The following is a 19669-nucleotide window of genomic DNA, read 5'->3' as shown; positions in this document are numbered from 1 at the left end:
CTGACAGTGAGGGAAATAAAACCAGAAGGCTCCACGTCAAACCTGCGCCGGCTCCCAGCTGCTGCCCGGCGGGCAGCGAAAGGCTTCAACTCCCGCAGCCCACAAACGCTGCTGGGACGGAGCGAGAAGAAGGCCCAGGCTAGGAGGCCCAGGGCAGGGCAGGGCAGGGCTGGCGAGCCACAGAGCCCGCGCTGCCCCCCGGCTCCGCACCCTGCCTCGCGCCCCCGCCCCGCCTGTCCCCTCAGGCCGGGTCGGGCCGGGCCAGGCCTCCTCCTCGGGCGGCCCAACCGCCGCTGCCTCCCCGCCCCGGGGCCTGCACTCACTCGTCGTCCTGCAGGGCGCTCTGCTCCGTGAGGGGCCGCAGCGGAGCGCGGCTGTCGCCGCCGCCGGCCCGGGGGGCCTGCGAAGGCTCAAAGCAGAGGGACAACTTGACCCCCAAATCCCCGCCGCCGCCCCAGCCGCCTTTGTCGCGGGCAGCGTCGGGACCGCCCCCCGCGGAGGGCTGGAAGCCCGAGAAGTCTTGCCAATCTCCCGGGTCTCGCTGCGAGGCCGGTGCCGCCGCCATCGCTGCCACCGCAGCGGGAGACGCCGGGCTTGCGCGCCCCCGGCCGCCGCTCCCGGCGGTGCGCGCCCCCGGCGGCGCGCGCTCCCGGCGCCTCTCGCGGCTCGGGGAGGGGCGGGGCGCGTGGACGGCGCGGTGCTGTCCAACGGCCGCAGCGCGCGCGCGCGGCGGGAGGCGGAGCGGCCGCAGCGGCGTCGCCCCGGGCGCAGCGAGGCGCCCCCGGCCGCAGAGGGCAGGAGGGGGCCGGCGCGGGCTGCGGCCGGGGCCGAGCGGGACCCGGCCCTGCCCGCACAGCGCTCGCAGGGCGGGAAGAGCCGGGCGCGGCTGTGCCAGAGAGCATCGCCCCCGGCCGCTTTACAGGGCTCGTTCCTGCATACGGCAAGCGGCAGGCGCGGGCCTGAGGCAGCGCCTTAGAGGCAGCGAGTAGGGGCAGTTCACCGGGGAGGGGAAGGGGAAGGGAGCAGTAGTAGCGGTAACTTCATTGTAACCGAGAGATGAGTGGCTTTCTGGCTGTCATTTCCCCCCCATTCAGCCACCTAACACATATAAAACTAAGGTTTTGAGGTATTTGGTTATTAATCCCGTCCCCATCCCCTGCTAGCTTTATATGGTGTCCTTACGTGCAATAGCTTGTGATGGGCTTTTTTTTATCTAGTACATTTTCAAGCCACTGTAAACTTTTGATTTCCCAAAGTACATAGCAAGAATTTTTGCTACTTAACTTCTTGGTTTTGAGCCTCCTTTAAGTTTCTTTTCATACTTCTGGCTTGATGTTGGGAAAGAGACACAGTGAGCTGAAAATTAATTCCCTGTTAAGCATCTGCATGTCAATGAGGTAATTTAAAGACTTTCACCCTGACAAACCCTATTTATAGTGTATATATACATGTATATATACATCATAGGCATTCCAGTTTCTAACACTGGGAGTAGGGCAAAGGAGGCCAGGACTACTTTGAGTGTTCAAATGTGGATGCACCATTGTTTTATACATTGGTACGATGATGTTTTCTGTTCCACTCTGATGAAAAAGCAAAATGTTTGCAGGCAGTTTGAAGATGCTCTTCTGTGGCCATAGTCTTGGGGAGGAACAGGTAACTAGCAAGGGAAAGGAAATTACTGGAATTTCAGCATACATAAATGTAAAGGGATGCACAAAAATACCACTCTACCCTAGTCAAAAGTCAATTATGGGCTTTGCGATAACTGTTACTACTTGGGTATTTTGGATTATTGCAGCTAGCTCTGTAAGAGCACTGACTCAGTGGTCAGTAGCAATCCAAACAGTAAATACAATGCTAGATCCAGGGTGTTCCATGTTTGAACAATGTGGACATTTTCATTCCCTTTACCCTTGATCTCAAAAGGATGTAATAAAGTGGGAAGCACAAAGAATGGCAAGGCTGGCCAGAAGGTATGGAACAGCTCCCAAAGAATCATCTTGGACTTTTCAGCACAAAAAAAAAAATGGAGAGAAGATACGGGTCTCTAAATGGGTGGCATACAGATACTGAACCACTGCTGCTTTGAATGCAGAAAGTCTGGGGTATCAAATGAAACCATCAAGGGGTAAGTTGAAAGAAAGAAATGGAGGCAGTTTTTCACAGAGCAAGTAGTTAAGCTGAAAACCTCCTTGCCTCAGGAAGTTATATACCAGAACTCTACATCAAGTCCATTAACTTACGAATTAACAGAAGGAAAAACATTATAGGCTAATAGGTAAATAAAAGATCTGTGGCTGAGGAAGCCCATGAAGTGCAAATTCTGATTCCACACACTTTCTGTAGGACCTCATATTAGAGTTCCAAATGATTGATTATGGCTTTCTGACAGGTACAACTAGACCACATGGATGCAATGGCAGGGCAAAGGCCTAACTTTGCATTTGAGAGATTGATCTTTACTGAATGCTGAAACTGTTGGGAATTCCACAAATCCCTCTGATGTGAAAATTCTTCACTGTAAAACCCAGAACTTTCTGTAACTGTAAACTGTTTACCCACATGATGTTCTGAACTGTTCTGATCTAATGTCAGCAGGACAATAATATGAATTCCCACTCCCAGGGGAAAAAAACCTCACCGTAATATCAAAATATAAACTAATGTCTCAAGGACCAGTGTATGGAAGTAATAAAATATGAACATTTAAGAAAATATGCATCAATAGGTTTAAAATTTTTTATTGTGCTGCCAAGAGCCAAATTACAAGAAACCGCCTTACAGTTAAAAAAGTAAACAAGCAATCTGCTGAACCGCAGTGCACTCCGAGTGCCACATATGCATCTATTTTTCAGAAAATTATATCTGCATTTCTCTTACAAGAGCACAACAGGAACCAAAGTAAAAGAGTGTAATGGATACAGCACATAGGATAAATCATATCTTTAAAATAATAATAATAAAATAATAATAATAAAAAACATTTTACACCATGTCCTATATCCTGCTAATATTTTCAGAATATGGCCTTGATTGTAAAACAAAAGCAAGCATTTACAGTTTCTGGATAAAGACTGCTTACTCTTATGCAAGGAATGGATGTTTTGTCTTGACAAAATCTTTGTAGTAACTGGACAGAAACATCTCTGTTTCAATATCAGATTGAGTACAAAACACTGGGGAGACTACATTTCTTCTTATTGGTGGTTTGAAACTGAAGTTATATAAGCAGAAAAAATGCTGACCCTTAATGATACACCTATTTTTTTCTTTGATGCAAACAGCTAGAACACCTTTTTGATATTCTAAAACAAAAAAATTGTTAATCTTCAGATTAATAAATTAGGTCATTATAATAATAAATTAGGTTTTTTTTTTTTCAGTTTTAAAGTTCAGCAACCTCTGACCAAGTATTTACAACAATACTTGAGAGTTCCTTTACAAAAAATACATTTTCTTTTCACATTAAGCATACTGGGTATCTGTGTCTCTTATGACAAGCATTTGTAAAAGAAAAAAGGCAATGCACAAATGGGTAATTAGTATAAAAGTGCCAAGACCTGTTTGGAAAGTTAACATTGTATTATACAGTCAGAATTATAAATGAGGCAAGCTACAACAAACTTCCAGCTTAATGTGGACAATATTCCAGTAGTTGTTTCAAACAATTGTTTGAAAAAAAAAAAAAGAAAGAAAGAAAAAAAAGAAAATCCAGGAGCCGATGTTGTTATTCTATGGAGCTGATTAGTGCTGCATGTATATTGTCATCAGTGTCTCTAGCCAATGCATTCATTAAAAAGCCTTTTTAAGGCTAAGCAGGAAAAGAAAAATAAGAAACACCCTGAAATGTAGCAAGTAGCAAGAGCAACGCTTACTGCTATAATCGTGCACATACTGTACACACGCAAACACAAGAGTGCACACACACACACACACGCGCGCACACAAACACTTTCAAATCAAACTGTAGGTAGAATGAGATGCTCTTTTCTTGTCTCTTCTAAACTCACAAGCGATTAAGCATTGATATGGAATGCCTGTTTATCTGTTTCTGCTCTGGGTAAAATCTCTCTCAGATAAAAATACATTCAACAAGAAAAAAAATAGAAAAAAATATATACTGTATACATAGTATTTTATATATACAGTATATATATGTATAGTGTATATACACATGCACGTATATATACATACGTATACCTACCTGCATTTGTATATACATATATATACACAAACATACAAATACTTTTTGTTGTTTTTAGCATAATTATATTTACATAAATATTCCTATAATGCTAAAGTTTAAAGAAGCATGATCTCCTTTTTTTTTTCTGAGCTTCAAAAAAGGTGCTTGAGTAATATACAATTAAAATTAAGCAGCTTCCTAGCATGGAAGTAGTTTCTAAATCTGCATACCAGTAAATAAGAACATCAACAGGAAAAAAAACAACCTTAAAACAGTCTCTTTTTTAACTCTCTTGTAAGCAAGAGCTTTGTCCAACAAAAATATTTTTCCTTCTCCTGTATGAACAACCAGAGATTGATATAAAATAACAAAACAAAACCACAACAGACAAAACAAACAAACGCAAGCCCCTGGAACTGCATGGTGTTCTTGACTTTTCCTTCCTTCCTTCAATACTGCTGTCAAAAGATCCAGTGCTCATATCAGGAATTACTTAGGCCTCAGTCATTTGCTAACTCTGCCAAAGTCTGGCTAATCTAGCCAATCAGCTTTGAAGAAAACAAAAATAAAAACAAAAAGCAGCACAAGGTATAATTTTATACATCCTTAATAAACCCACCCTTTATTTTCTGCTATAACCTTTTCCTTGCTATTTCATTAACTACTGCAGCTTCTCATCATATAGAAAAATATTTGCAGCTACACCACACCTGTGATGTGACAAATTCTGTTCTAGGAGCATATTACTGTAGCAACAGCTGGAAAAAAAAAAAAAATCAGACCTTTTCATATTTTTTTCACCAGGGGTTAGGCTTTGCTGCAACAGATGCAATTTTGGAGCAACAAGAAAAACCACTATCCTGCTGCTTGGCAGTATTCTTTATTCATTTTCTTCTCCAGTCAAACATGACCAGCTTTTCTTCTCTGAAGCTTCCTTTTACCTCATTGCCTATCCCTAGCCCCCAGTTCCCCCTCCCAAAAAACCTCTATAGCTATGTTACAAGCAAATACATCTTAACAAGTTTTAAAACTTTGGTTCTAAGAAAACACTTGGTCAGTTATCTCAAGGAAAAGTGGGAATGCTTTTTCTGGCACATTGCAGGAGTCAGAGCTCATCCCGGTAAGGTCTTAGAGCTGTACATGTAGTCACAAATCCAATACAATCCACTAAGCAAGTGCACAATTCTAGTTTTATTTTAATAGCAGACTTAGTCTCTCTCTCTCTTTCTTAAATCCTTGGTAAGGGTGCAATTCTTCAAACTGTTTGATAGAAATTATCTGCCTGTAGGTTGTTCTGTTTCTGCATGCTGTAAAATCCACTGTATCTTGAATCTGGGTCTGCAATTCTTAGCATCCTCTGAGAACTGTCCACCTGGACCATGGTACCTTTCTTGCAGTCTACGTATACCAGTTGATTGTTTAGGCAAGAAGGCTGTTAAAACAGAAAAGGAATATTGAGTAAATGAAAAAAATTTTGTATTCCATACATAATTAAAAAAGTCTTTGTGGTTCAAGTCCATAAGCACAAACCAAAATCAAATCGGCAATGAAAGAGTCTGGACTTCTGCTAAACTTGGTAAAGGCTTATGCCAGGCACAATAACAGACCAACACTCTCTTCTGAGTCACCATTTTTCATCTTCTGAATGGAGCTCTGATATTCTCATACCCCAGATGGACTGGTTAGATTGTTCTCTGTCAGTCTAGCACCACATAAGGGCTTAACCTTGTTGCCCTGGATGCGCAGCAGCTTGTTTCCAAGACTCAAACAGCCTCTTTATTGCAGATCATTTTAAAGAATGTTTTGCCCCTGCCTGCAATTCCACTAAGAATGGGAGAGATCTCAGCTGTTATAGTTAATCCTGGCATGGGGTGTCCTGTGGGATCCTTCTGTATTCCCCTTCTGAAGTGGTTTATATATTACTTCCTTAATTAGGAAATCATCCCCCTTTTATCTAGTATTTGCTAGGCCTTGCACCCTTGAAAAGCAGTGTGTTATTGCAGAGATGCCAGTGTTGATGTGGCACTTGGTAGAGTTGTCCTTGCTTGCTTATAAGTGTGGAATAGAGGATTTAATTCGAGGCAAATGTGAATAAGTAAAGGTTTGGGTATGTAATATCTACAAGTGTGAATGCACGTAAAATACTGCTCAAAGGAAGACTTGAGCTATGTGTACTGGCTTTCCAGTTCTGCTATTCCTCTGTTTGAGAATCCTTCAACTGAAACATTTTGCAGCTGAGAGGAAGGTGAAACCACGCTGGGTGCATACAACCTTAAACGTCTATGGGCTAAGCATGAAGGAGGACAGGCAGTAAGCATACTCTGTGGATGCGTATGAAGTCAGTGACAATGCATATGCATGCTTACACTATAAGTATACAAATGGACTGAAAATCTTAAAAATTCCAGTTTCCACTGACGTATGTAGCTTCTTTTTTCCAAGACTTAAACCAGAAGGGCTTTTTATTACTAGAACTTCACATTCAGTAACCCTTATCACAAAAAGGTTTTTTACCCAAATATTTCTTACAAAACATTATTTAAAATTTTTACACATTTTGCTCTTCAAAAGATGATGGATGGATGGATGGATGGATGGATGGATGGATGGACAGATGGAGAGCAGCCTTTCTGAGAGTTTAGGAGTGAATCTATTAGAGTTAAAATGAATTTTTAAATGCATTCCTTAAATTCAAGAACTGGTATTGCTTACTTGTCTTGAAAGAATGGACATGGAGTAATATCAATTCCTCATGCTTCCTATTGAATTACAATTGAATTCAACTTTATGGTCTGACTGTATTTGTAAATTTGTTGGAAACTACTTTTTTTAAAAAAAAAAAAGTTCTGCAGCAGTGACAGAAAGAATATGGACACTTCGTTTTTAAAATTACTGTATTACTCTTCTAGGTGGAACTGAAGAAAAGACGCTCTCAAACTGTGTTCCAAGTATGGACAAAGTCTGTTTGATTAGAATTAGGAAGTATAAGTGGGATAAATTGGGAACTGATATAAATGGCATTTGAGTATGGAGTAAGGGCTTAGTCTGCTGATGAAAATATCTCTCAAAACGAAACTATGCTCTTTCACTGTTCATTTCCAAGCTACCTGCTTCTTCCTTTTTTTGGTAGTCTCAGAATACTTAATTGGTAGATATTTCCCAAGACCTCTCTTAAAATATTAATCCCAGAACCATATGATGCAGTTGTTAGAAAATGTGATAAACACTACAGTACATACAGTACCTGATGTTGGACAAGACTTTTAAAGTGGATGAAAGTTAAGAAAGCAAAAATATTCTCTTAAGAGTTTGACTGCATATAAGAAAATTGCATGTATTTACCTACATATACAGAGCTGGATTTTTTTTGAAGTTTTTTGCTGATCTTGAGTTCTATCTAGTGACAACTCATTACTATATGGAGTAGGAAATGTTTTTTGTTGATAGTGAAAAAAATAATGTAGGAGGCTAAATAAATCAGACTGACTCGTATAAAATGATTTAAGACATGAGAAAATTGAAGAGAGAGTTCACATGATGTGAACTCAATTGCATCCTACACAATATTCTAGTTTAATCTTGTTTTCCAAAAAAGTGAAAGCCTGGAAATAGACATAAACACAGTACCTTTGTTGGAGCTTTGTAGCAGGACACTGGAATCCACTGCTTTTTCTGATTGACGAGCAGAAGGACAATGATCAGTAACAGCGCTATCGTGATTGGAATTGTCACCAAGGCAACAGAGCTAACCGATGTATCTTCACTTGGGTGTGGTCCACTGCCACTTCTGTACTCTCCCTGGAGATGACTCATGTCTGCAAGGCAAATGTGAGAATTTGTTAGTAATTATATGGGCCTTGCCCATAAAGAAGAATGTAATTATAAAAGTCCCAGTCATGGATCTTGTCACCCTCATGAATTTGGACTTTCCCTCCTGGAATGTCACCTTATTTATATAAACTTTTACAACTGAAAGCTAGTATCTTGTACAGTGACTATATTAGTTGGGAAAAGGCCATCGAAAAGAGAAGAAATAGGATGGAATCTAAAACACAGTAACAAGCAAGTCTGACAATAACCTCTTAGCTTAGTTGTGTTCGCATCATCTTATCTGTTCACAACCAAATTCCCACTTGTAAAAAAATTAGCCTGTGTTTCTATGCTGAGGAAAACCTGGAAGTCTTAGGATGAAAGTTTTTTTTTTTTTTTTTCTTTTAAAAACTGGTAGAACAATTATGATGTGTTTGCTCTCTCATTTGTTGAGAACATATTACAATACTTGCACCATTCAGCCTGTGAAAACAGACTGCTGGCAGTCTACTAGACTGTAGCAAGTTTTGCAGGTAATTGCAAAGAACAATAATTTTCAATGACATATACAACATTCCCATACAGTTTGCAGCATATGTTTATAATACCCAGCCAGGATAGTTGCAAGCCAGTTACTAATGTCTGTGAGAAATGAAAATGCTGTGGCCTGACTCCAGTGGCCTGACAACAGCCTGCTTTCTAGTTTTTGTATTGGAAAAGACACTGCAGAATCACTCCTCATTCATCATTTTATCGTATTCTTCATTTTATAAAACTCCATCATATCAACACAGATGTTTCTTCCAGGCTGAAGATGGAATAATAATAAGACCAAATTGCATAAATATAATTTAATAGACTGACTCATCTTTACTCAAAGCAAAATGCGTGTGAGAGTTCTGCACTAAAGAATATTCTCAGATAACCACTTTTCGAAGCATTATACAGATGCTACCTGAATAGAACAAGTAGATGTATTAAAACATGGGGAATAAACACAGACTTAAGTTAGCCCAGTTTATATCAGATCTTACCTCTGTGAATGTGGATGATGTCATTTTCACTCGGTGTTGGCCAGTTTGGTACTTCTAGTTCAATGTCTCCTCGATGATTTGTTTTCTCAATGGGGATGTTAGTAGGTTCAGGTACATACATCTCTGTGAAATGAGATAAATGTGTTTCACAAATTACAGGCTGCTTAACTTCCCAGTGCTGCTCTTAACTCAGGAAATATACTTGGCCATCAGCAGTGCTTTCTCCTATGAATCCTTTAATTTGTTTCAGAATTTTCATCATTACTAGTCTGGGATTTTGTTTTAAAACTGGTTTCATACTGTATACAGGATACATGCCTGCTGCCATCATCATCATCCTAATGTGAATGGGATGACATAGCTGTGTGGTCAAATTTGCTTTTAAAAATACCATTTCAGAATACACACTTTACTACACTCTTGCTCCTTTGTGATACTAAACAACAAAAGTACCAAGAGAAGGCTACATCTTCCCAGCTGGTATGTCAACTGTCACTGCCAGTTTCTCTGCCTTCCTTTTTTTGTTATCCTCAAAGCAGGAGAATTGCAAGACAGGTTACTGATGAATCTCCCTATTTGTCCTGTTTGAAGTAGTTACCAGCTGACTAAAGATGAGCAAACTCCTGCAGAAGTGTGTCAGGACTAGCATTAAAAACCAGTTGCAATTCTTATGTCCCTTGTGTCCACAGCTAAGAAAATTTCATATTACTTTTATGCCAAGTTAAAATGATAAATAAAGCGATGTGATATTTGAAAAATAACAAAGAGACTCGGAAAAGAGAGAAATGTTAATTGCTGACAGAATCTGCAGAGATGTAAGAATATTCATTTTCCTGCTTCACTAATATAATTCTATAACCTTGTGAAAGGACAGAGCAGGGGCAAGCAACTAATTTTTGAGTTCACAGTTCTCAGAATAAGTAAAATTTGAACTATATATTTGCACAATATGTCCATCTGTTAAGAATATTAATTCTCCTGAAGTCTAAATGTGTGTTGTCTTGGTACAGTTTAAACATGGACCAATGTTCAAAAACCAATTAAAAAGTCTTATCAGTCCTGGAAAACCAGCATTACAATAATTTGGGTTGTCACATCCCATTACCTGGACACATGGGACAGCAGCTTCCCTCCACGTTGATGGGTTCAGCACAAGGGAGGGGTGGGCAGCTGACAGTGGAGCACAGGGTCTGACCCTGCAGGCAGTAGCAGTGTGTGCAGCTGTCAATGTCCCAGCGCTCCTCATCTGCGTATGTTTTTCCACTGAAGTGACAGACCACTTTCTTTGGAACCGTATCTTCTGTTGAAGGAAAACAGAGTGGTGTGATCTTGGGGTAATGGCCAATTACACACAATTCTGATTTCTTCCCCAAACACAAGAGTGAAACAATGGCTACAAAGAAATTTCAGCTGTAATTAAAAGACCCTCTCTATATCTTCTGGAAAATCTTTGTTAAAAAAAAGTGTAATTTCTGCTTCTTTATGAAGTACATAATTAGTCTGGGCTGCTTCTTCTCATTTTCCTCATGTGAAAGGCAACAGGATGGATGATTGTAACATGAAATGATATCAGAAGTGCTGTTCAAATTCAGAAACTTTTTTTTTTAATGTTTGACTGTTTGTGACTGCTGACTACTCCCCCTCCTCATTTCCTAGTAGATCCTACTTAACTAAGAAAAAAACCAAACTACCTACATTTCTAATTTCCAAGGTTCAAGAAAGATGAACTCAGCCTGGAATACTTAAAGAAAAGACTAGGCAGGATGCTGAGAAGGATGAAGCAACAATCATGTGACATAACTAGAAGTGCTTAGACTATTTATTATGATAAAACAGACTTGAAGGATCATTCCCTGTAACTGCATAAATGGAAAACCCCAGGAAAAGGGCAATAATCAAACTCAGTACATTTTTTCATGGTTAGTATTATATACATTGGAAACTGGTGTTATCTTAACCCTTGAAGAAAGGTTTCAGTGAGTTTCCAGAGTGAGGTTCCAGAACACCTTTCCCAAAGATTGAGAGCTGTAAAACTAACAGCTTTTTAGACAGATTTTGACACAGTACTTAATAGGGACCTGGACTTGATGAAGCAAGTAGGTCTTGGGAAAACACTTAAAGGAAGCATTAAACTTTCTGCCTAAGCATTCAATACACCATTTTTTTTTAAATGCTGCATCCCATGTAAGCCTTTTAGGTGGTCTGCAGTACATCTTCTATTTCACTGACAGTCACAAATTGCTTAGTCTAGGATATTTTTTGCTGCTATAGCACTTTACAGATAATGAAAATAAAACTACACAGCAGAACCTCCAAAAGCCAAGCAGCACCTTGTTTTCATCTTAGCTTCTCACCACCTTTTTTTGTTAGAGGCAGAAATTATTATGATGAAACCTGCTGATGACATGAATTTGCATATTAAGCATATGCATGAGATAACAGAATGAAATTGCAAAGTAACTTCTTAAGCTGTCGGGGAAATACTGGTTTAACATTCACACAGATTACGTAGGTAAATATGTCAGTTAGAATTACCTCCTAAATATAAATAAAAAGCCTTATTAAATAATTTGGCCATTAGTACAGCGTTTAATTAGTGACAACATAAGAGACTAACATCATCTGGAATAACAAGGTTAGCAGTCAGCAGACCATTTGCAACAGATCTGGACAGAGCAAATTCAAATGCAAAAGGAGACCAGCAAGTCCTACTATTGTGAAAATACTAATGGGATTATCTGAAAAGCACAAATGTTCCAGAGGTCCTTGGTATGGGTATCTCATGACTTCCATGGCTGTAACTATGGGTCCCAACTTCTCCAAGTAGACGATTTTGTACATGAATATGGGGTGGACATGGGAAGGGAGAAGTGGGAGGAAAAGGTGGCTGCAAGCTGTAAAAAGCGCATCAGGTTCTTCCATAGACGATGTGCATGTTGGCATATAGAGCCAGTGGAGCCCTGTGTTGGTCAGAAACTAGATATGGCTGGGGAGAGGGTGAGGCACACAGCCTGAGCAGTCCTCTACTATGCAGACCTAAAGCTGAGCACTCCCTGTGCACTCAGGGCTGATTTTCTCTCAGAGTGCTACCTTGCCCCACTCAGGACAGCTTCTTCAACTCAGCAGCTGGTTTAGTTGGAAAAATCCTTTAACTTGCTCAGGCTTTAGCAAGTTGGTAAAGAATACATCATGAATTAATAGAGTAAATGTTTTTTAGCAGAATGAACAAGGGTAAAATCACAATAGCAGTGTAGCACCTTTGAACCTCAAGAGGAAACTACTAAGTCCTAAGAAAGTATTATCCTATGTGTGTCTCCCATTTTGGTGTCCATCTCTATGCAAGTATAAGCACAGGATGAAGGTGAAGGCCACCACACCAACAAGCGCTCAAGGACAGTGGAAACAAGAGAGGCTTGCAGTAAGATATCAACATACAAAAATGCAGTTCAGAATACCGTGTCTAGCTCTACCTGCCTTCTCTCAAATTTCCTCTAGGTGCACCAGTAAACCACAAACAGTTGTTGTTCTGTTTTCTGCAAAAGACTAATCTTGTCTCTAATCAAATAGGTATCCCTTTATCCTCTCTAAAGTAGAAGGTTATCTTTCCAAATTAATCTTTCTTTGCATGAGAAAGAAGACTGTTGAACACACAGGATGAATTTGAGGATTCAGATAAACAACAAAGCATTCAAGGCCTGTAAAATTCTGAATTAGTATCTATACTAACTTGTTAAGCACTAACCAGATCTGGATCCAGAAAACAGCGGAATAAAATACAGTGCTAAAATCATGCAAGATTTTTGAAATTCCAATAAATGGAAGGCAGACTGTTTCCACAGAGTTTACCTACTAAACATTTTATCGAGTATTACATGAAAATAGTAAGGAAGAATCAGTACAAAGATGTGCTTCACAGTTCTCAAGAAATGAAGAGTAAAACAGTTAAGAACCAGTAAGACAAAAATTAAGCGCATGACCTTAATCCTCTTACAGATAAAAGTATATAGTTCATAGAAACCATTAAAAAAGTTAAGCTTCCATGAATTTCAGTTATTTAGACCACCAAACATTCTGACAACATAGTACAACTTGGATTAATAAGATGTATCATCATTGAAAGTTTTCATATCTGAACGCTAATTAAAATCTGGCTTCTGTATTTCGTACTGCTGAGCAGTTGCTACTAAAAACAAAATCATGAAGCTTTTACAGCTCACACATTTAAGTATTTGCAACAGTGCCATTTATGTATTTGCAATATTGTGCAACTATATGGGACTTGAAGTAAATGAATTAAAGCCATATCTACATGTGTGTATATATTTGCAAACCCGACATGCAAGTTCTAGAGGTTTTATTTTTGTAGTTCATGGCACTAGTCCCTGTGGTGCATCCTCCTCAACCTAAAGAATTTTTTGGTACAGTTCTAAGGCTCATATTCTGACCCTACTGGTTTGATGCCCAACTTTGCATATACTCTGTATTTTTTTTTAATATTAAAAGGTATTCTGGATTAAAATTATCTTTATGGTTGCAAAGGTAATCACTGGAAGAAAAGCCTGATGACAGACAGTTGTCAAAGAAACTTAAATCCTCCCCATTTTGTATGCAAACCATGATGAGAAACTACTAATAGGATAACATATTACTTTCCCCTCAAAATACCCTCATCAGGATTCTAAGTAGGGTTCCAAGGGCAACTGAAATTTTGATACTTTCTAAGTTTTCCAGGCATTTCTTTGACAGAATTCCTTGTATATCCTATAAAACTGTATCACCTACTATTAAAGATATTTTATCTGCAGCAAATGAAAGACTTCAAGAGCTATATCAATGGTACATATCTGAAAGGACTTCACAACCTTTGACATCTTTCTGATGAAGAACTGTATTGTTTATAGATGGGCAAATTGATCCACATGTTCAATTAATGACACTTAAAGCCTGTCAATTTTATTATATTCCTTTTCACTGAATTCTTTTCTAGTGTATGTCCCTCTACTACTTTTGGAAACGAAGGTTACAGTAAGCTCTGAATGACTTCCAACAATGCTAAAAAGACTTAATTTCAGTAAGTGCATTACAAAATTCTTCTCTATCAGCAGCTATCATTCTACAGCCTTTGTACTTACTCTCAGCTCACAAAAAAGTAATCTGTAAATAAATAGTCCTATTCAAAATACAATGAAAAAGTGATCAGTAATCTCAAAATTTGTAACCTCAAAAATGCCTAGCAATTTTCACTATCTACAGCATCCACCATTTACTTCAACTCCAAATTCAAAACCAGTGCATAACCCTTAATTCTTTATACATTTTTAGTATTTTAAAAAAATATTTTCCCTATTTTTTTCTCAAATATATTATTTTGCCTCTTCTATAACTATCTGCAATGAACTTCCTGGTTTTTTCCCTGTGTTTTAATTTAGATTCCTTATTAAAACACTTCTCCACTCCATGAAATTTCCCAGTGCTTCAGCTTATCTTCTGCAGTTGTAATTAGTATTTTCCTCATATTATCACATAAATCTTGACATATGTGTTACCTGGCAGATCTTCCTCCCACAATTTTTGTGTAATATTTTCATCTAGTAAGGTATATTACCAAGTTTTCAGGAGGATGTCCTCTCAAGTTTGTAGGCAAATTACATTTATATCTTTGTGCACTTCTACCTAAAAACCACAAATCATGGTCTCCCCAAATCATCTGTCTCCCCAAAACAGGGAAAACATATTTCAATTTGGAAATAAAACTTCCTTCTTATTGCCAAGAAGGGAACAGCAAGTTATTAACTGTTTTTATTTGCTCACCAATACAGTAAGGACAACATTGTCCCTTTCTCAAAACAGGTCTCTCACAGGATACCGGTGGGCAGGACTCAGAGTAACATCTAATCACACCATCCATGCAAATACAGCTAGTGCAGACATTGGGCTTCCAGGACTCAGCTGTCAGAAAAATATCTCCTTCATCGTTTTTGCAATAACTGGGCATGCTCTCATTGCTTGAAGAGGGCTGAAGAGGCTCATCTGTAAATATCAACAGATTAAGTTATTTTAGTTAAAGTAGCTAACTTCTCTATTTCCTCAACAGAGAGTTCACTCTTGAAGAACACAATGGAATTGCAACACATTGGCTCACTACTTCAGAAAATCTAGAAGGACAGAGCCTTATGCCTATTCAGTCCTTACATGTGATGAGGATCTATGTAGACCTTCACTGAGGTGAAGAAAAAAAAAAAAAAAAAGAAAAAGAGAAAAAAGGACAGCAAAGTGAAAAACGATCACCATCAGAAGCAGCCCGTCAAAAAGCTACTCTGAATGTTCCAAACTGAATGGTATTCAGGGATTCACCTTAAATTAGAGAGGTTAAATTTTAAATCTAGAACTTGAATCCCAGCTTCTGCCATGTCAGTTCAAATCCTTGAATGATGCAAACTGAAAAGCTATTATGCTGCTGTCACCTTTGCTAGTGGACTTACATGAGCTAATTATAAGATGTTGAGAAACAAATGGAACTTGATCGGGCTCCAGCTTGATGCCAATGGGTCTGCTTTAATTCTCATGCCTGCACATGGGGGAGATGTATTTCTGCAATGAAGCTGTATCTTAACAGACATTATGGATCAAGAAATATGACTGTATGTGCAGAGAACATGTAAGAAAAGGAGAAGAAAAAGAAGGATTCATAAGGGCACTCAGATCAGGTTCTCAATCTAACTGTGTAAATTATAAGACTAAGCTTCTTATACACTCAGTGAGGAAAGATCAAAATACTGTTTGGATGAGCTGAAGTTAAGCAAATGTTCAGTGTTATTAATAACAAGAAAAAATATCAGTCAGGAGAACCAACTAAATTTTTTATTGAAAATATTTTGTCAGAAAAAACTACCCATAAAAACCAAACACCCTGTAGAAGAAATGACAAAACCTATTTTTTTTTTCCTAAAGTAAAACTTTTAGGTTTTGTTTTTAATAAAGACAAATATCTTCTCAGTGAGTTTACATACAATTTGCAGGTTTGGACTAAATTTCCACTGCTGTAAACCCCCATTTGCTATGTAAAATAATTGCATCTCTTTCCTTGGGGGAAAGCAAAACCTGTTACCTTCTTGACACTGTGAGGCACTCTAGGAGGAATCTGGCACACCTGCTGGGCTGGAATGCTTTGATATTACTCAGTTGCCTTCAAGTCACTCTCAAATCATACCAGGTGAAGGTAAGAGCAAACAGAAGTATTTTTGAGACCAAATCCCAAAATAGACAAGATAGCAATAAAAAGGTTCATAGAAACTAAGGCATGTAGAAAGGAAAAGAAACAAGCCTGTATCTGCCGAGCACTTTCACTACTTTTGAAGTTTCTCTCATCCTGCATGTTTTCATAAACAGGCCAGTGCATATTTCATAAGCCTTCCAACTAAGGATTCTGGTTCTCATGCAACCCTTACATTATTAGATTGCCTTCAAAGATGTTCAAACTTCAGGGCCACAGCTCCCCTTAACATACAAGACATCTCTTGTACACAGTCAAGTTTTGCAGTTGAAACGGAGGACTGCAGGCTCTCACTCCAAACTGCTAAAGAACAAAGGCACCACAACAACCAACTGTGCACACACTGAAACATCCAATATTCACATCATACATTCTCAGATCAAAAAGGACTCTAATGAAAGCTGGTTGTCAATATATACCTGGGCACTGTGGACAGCAGGAGTCCTGTGTGCGGGTGGGGTTTTGACAAAGAAGAGGTGGACAGACTTCAGTCTCACACAGGACACGTCCACTGTGGCATGTACATTGTGTGCAAGAATCAATATTCCATGTCTCTCCTTCTACAAAGTATTCCCCACCAGGAGCATGACAGATCGATGGACTGGTGAGCTCTGGCTTCTGCACAATTATTTCATCTGGGAAAAACAGAATTGGAAGACAGGCAAAAATCAGCTGTGACTTTAATGAGTAACAAATGTACCCAAGATTAATATTTTTAATAATAACAGAAATTATTATGAATAACAAAACTAGCTATAAATATATTCTTAATGAAGCTCTTTCAATTTTATGTCACTTTTGAATTTATGTCACCAGCATCTCATTGAAAGTGGGAAAAATATAAACAAGAAAAAATTTGAGAATCAGTCTGAATAAATGCTAGTTAATATAAACCAGAGATAACGTCAAGGATTCTTGGCATTTCAGAAAAAAATCAAACCAATCTGTGACGCAGGAATTCCAAGAGACAATTGTTATTTTCTGAAAAATTATACTGACTGGACAGTTTCTTAACTGCTAAATACTAGCATCAGTGCAATTCCTGAAAGGATGGATAAGTATGCTTCTTGTCTGGGATTTAGGAAGTCCAGATTCAACTGTCTGCCTTTTAAGTTTCCTGAGTGATATGTGTCTGTACCATTTGGTGCCAGATCAAAAAAAAAAAAAAAAGAGAAAAACACAGAATCCTCCACCCAACCCCCTAAAGACACATAAGCACTTAATACTGGTGGAAGTGCTTCAACATTTTGTTCCATTAAAATAAATAACTAAATAAAAAATTATCTGCAGTCTTTGAAGTAAAAAATGCAACCAAGGAGACACCACAGTTCACTCATATTTCCAGTGAATACCTCTCACCAAATTAACCTTACTTCTTTTTCACACGATTAATTACAGTGCCTCTACAGCCCTGGCTAAAAGACTCACACCTCCTCTAACCCAGGCAGACAGGCAGTTTAGAGAATAGTTAAGAAAGGAACTGAAACTGTTTCCCTTGTTCAGCATGAGTGTCCTCCAACTACTGAGGTATTAAAAAAATGGGGGAACTCTCTTTACCTCTTGGTGTTTTAAAAGAAAAAAGAAATCTGCCCTGCACTTTGAAAGTGTTTAAGCACTTACCATCAAGAAAGGTTATGCCACAAACTATATCCCCAGAGCCTGCTTAAAATGCTTTGAAGCCCACACATAAGGGGCAATAAGGGCAATAATAGTTGCCAGCTTACCATGCTGGTTGCTTTGGACCTGGAGCGAGTCGATCAGCTTTTTCCATGCACTGTGTATAGCAATCGAGATGACTCACAGAGCATGTTTTATTCAATGACAGGAGCCATGAGTTTGAAAGTTACATACTGCAACATGAAGCATCAGGCTTTTAAGTGATGTTGTCTTTAAGCCTATATTCAACCCATCTAACGTTAGACAACAAGTTAAGTGCCTATGTCAAGAACTGAGTTACCTCACGTTTCCTGTGCTATGAATGAAGGGGATGAGAAAGTGACTTCCAGGGTAATGACTCTGCATCTCTAAACCACTTTCTGAAGGTCCCTCTCTTCTACTTAATTATAAAGATGCCTAAAATGAACATCATCCTACTCCAAATATCTTGGTTAAGGACAGAAAAATTAAATGGATAGCAGCTCCTCTAGTCATTTAGGCAGCCCAAGGCTCACAAAATACATGTGCTTCTCTCCATATCTGTAGCACCTCTGTGTCTGGAGAATGGCACTTGTGTGCTTTGCTCTATGACATCGCCATGTAGAAGATACACCACTCAATTATTTGTTTTCATTTCTGGAGAATGATCAGTAGAACTCAAGGAACCTGACTCTGGCCAATCTTAGTCTATTCACAAAGCAGTCGTGCATTTCTTCTTTCAGGGAATTATTTTATCTTTCACTGATTCGCTTATGCTATGCTTTTCCTATTGCTTACATTTATGAACCACGTATGTGATTCAGTAGCATTTACCTGAAGTGGTCTGCTGCCTTGTCACTGTTTTTATTTCAACTGCCACAATATATTTTATGCAATGACATCCTAACTCACCATGGCAAAGGCAATGCTAATTATTTTCTGGAAATTTTCTCAGTCATCTCCTTTGCATTTAAATCTCTGCAAAGTCACAGTCCCGTTTTACAACAGCTCATATACTGGTTCTAATCAGAAAAGCATAATCATAGTATTGCTGTACATATGGTATTGCTTACTGCTCCCTTATCAGCACTGAAACTGATATATCACTGCAACTGAATTGTTACAAACATACAACTATTACATTCCTGAAAGAGCAACTAGCCAAACAAATACACTCTTTCTGGGAAGCATGGTTCTGCAAAACACTAGCAGTTAACGGCTTTCTAAATCTTACAGGAAACCTGGAGCTTTTCACAAGCATTGACCATCCACTTAAACCTCTTAATATACAGGAAAATGTTGTAGCAGTCAAGGTATATTTTGCTCTGTTGGAAAACTACCTAAATATGAAATTGAACAAACCCACTTTTTTCAGTCTGAAAAATGATCTCTGAGAGCTGCCACTTCCCTGTCAGTATATTAACAATGCAATTCAAAACTCAGTGCATCAGGATTGCTAATTATTTTGATGTCCTTCTGCCAGACACATTTGAGTGATATGTTCACAGTCTCACAATTCCAAACTGCATTCCTATCTACTGAAATCCACGTTACTCATTTGACATCAGTAGGGAATCAATACATTGCAAAATAAAATCAGAAGTACATTTCTAACAAAGAGAAAACCTCTGTGGGGGAAACAAAACCACACTGAGGCTAATTTGGCCGTATTAATTCATATACTCACATATGCAATCACTTTAAAAAAATGCTGTGTCTATCCTAGCA

At 38.9% G+C, this 19669-nt stretch overlaps 2 protein-coding genes across 5 annotated transcripts in view; both read right to left on the bottom strand.

Annotated features, from left to right (window-relative positions):
* FEZ2 (fasciculation and elongation protein zeta 2) overlaps positions 1 to 632 on the bottom strand; it is a 29001-nt gene extending 28369 nt beyond the window's left edge. For both annotated transcript variants that reach the window (XM_074863317.1, XM_074863318.1), the window contains exon 1: positions 324 to 632. In XM_074863317.1, coding sequence (XP_074719418.1) covers positions 324 to 565 — 242 coding nt within the window. In that variant the 5' untranslated portion in view covers positions 566 to 632. The remainder of the gene's footprint in view (positions 1 to 323) is intronic.
* Positions 633 to 2728: 2096 nt separating this feature from the next.
* Positions 2729 to 19669, bottom strand: part of CRIM1 (cysteine rich transmembrane BMP regulator 1) — a 199757-nt gene continuing 182816 nt past the window's right edge. For 2 of the 3 annotated variants that reach the window (XM_074863314.1, XM_074863316.1), the window contains 6 exons: positions 16726 to 16941; positions 14845 to 15063; positions 10139 to 10333; positions 9034 to 9156; positions 7817 to 8004; positions 2729 to 5621 (listed from right to left, as the gene is read on the bottom strand). In XM_074863314.1, the coding sequence (XP_074719415.1) occupies positions 5445 to 5621; positions 7817 to 8004; positions 9034 to 9156; positions 10139 to 10333; positions 14845 to 15063; positions 16726 to 16941 (1118 nt within the window). In that variant the 3' untranslated portion in view covers positions 2729 to 5444. The remainder of the gene's footprint in view (positions 5622 to 7816; positions 8005 to 9033; positions 9157 to 10138; positions 10334 to 14844; positions 15064 to 16725; positions 16942 to 19669) is intronic. The other variant, XM_074863315.1, reaches the window with a different exon arrangement.

Source organism: Strix uralensis, chromosome 3 (assembly GCF_047716275.1).
Source record: "Strix uralensis isolate ZFMK-TIS-50842 chromosome 3, bStrUra1, whole genome shotgun sequence".
In the NCBI taxonomy this organism is placed as follows: domain Eukaryota; kingdom Metazoa; phylum Chordata; class Aves; order Strigiformes; family Strigidae; genus Strix; species Strix uralensis.
The sequence above is the reverse complement of the archived record's forward strand: the minus strand, read 5'-3'. Positions and strand labels throughout refer to the sequence as shown.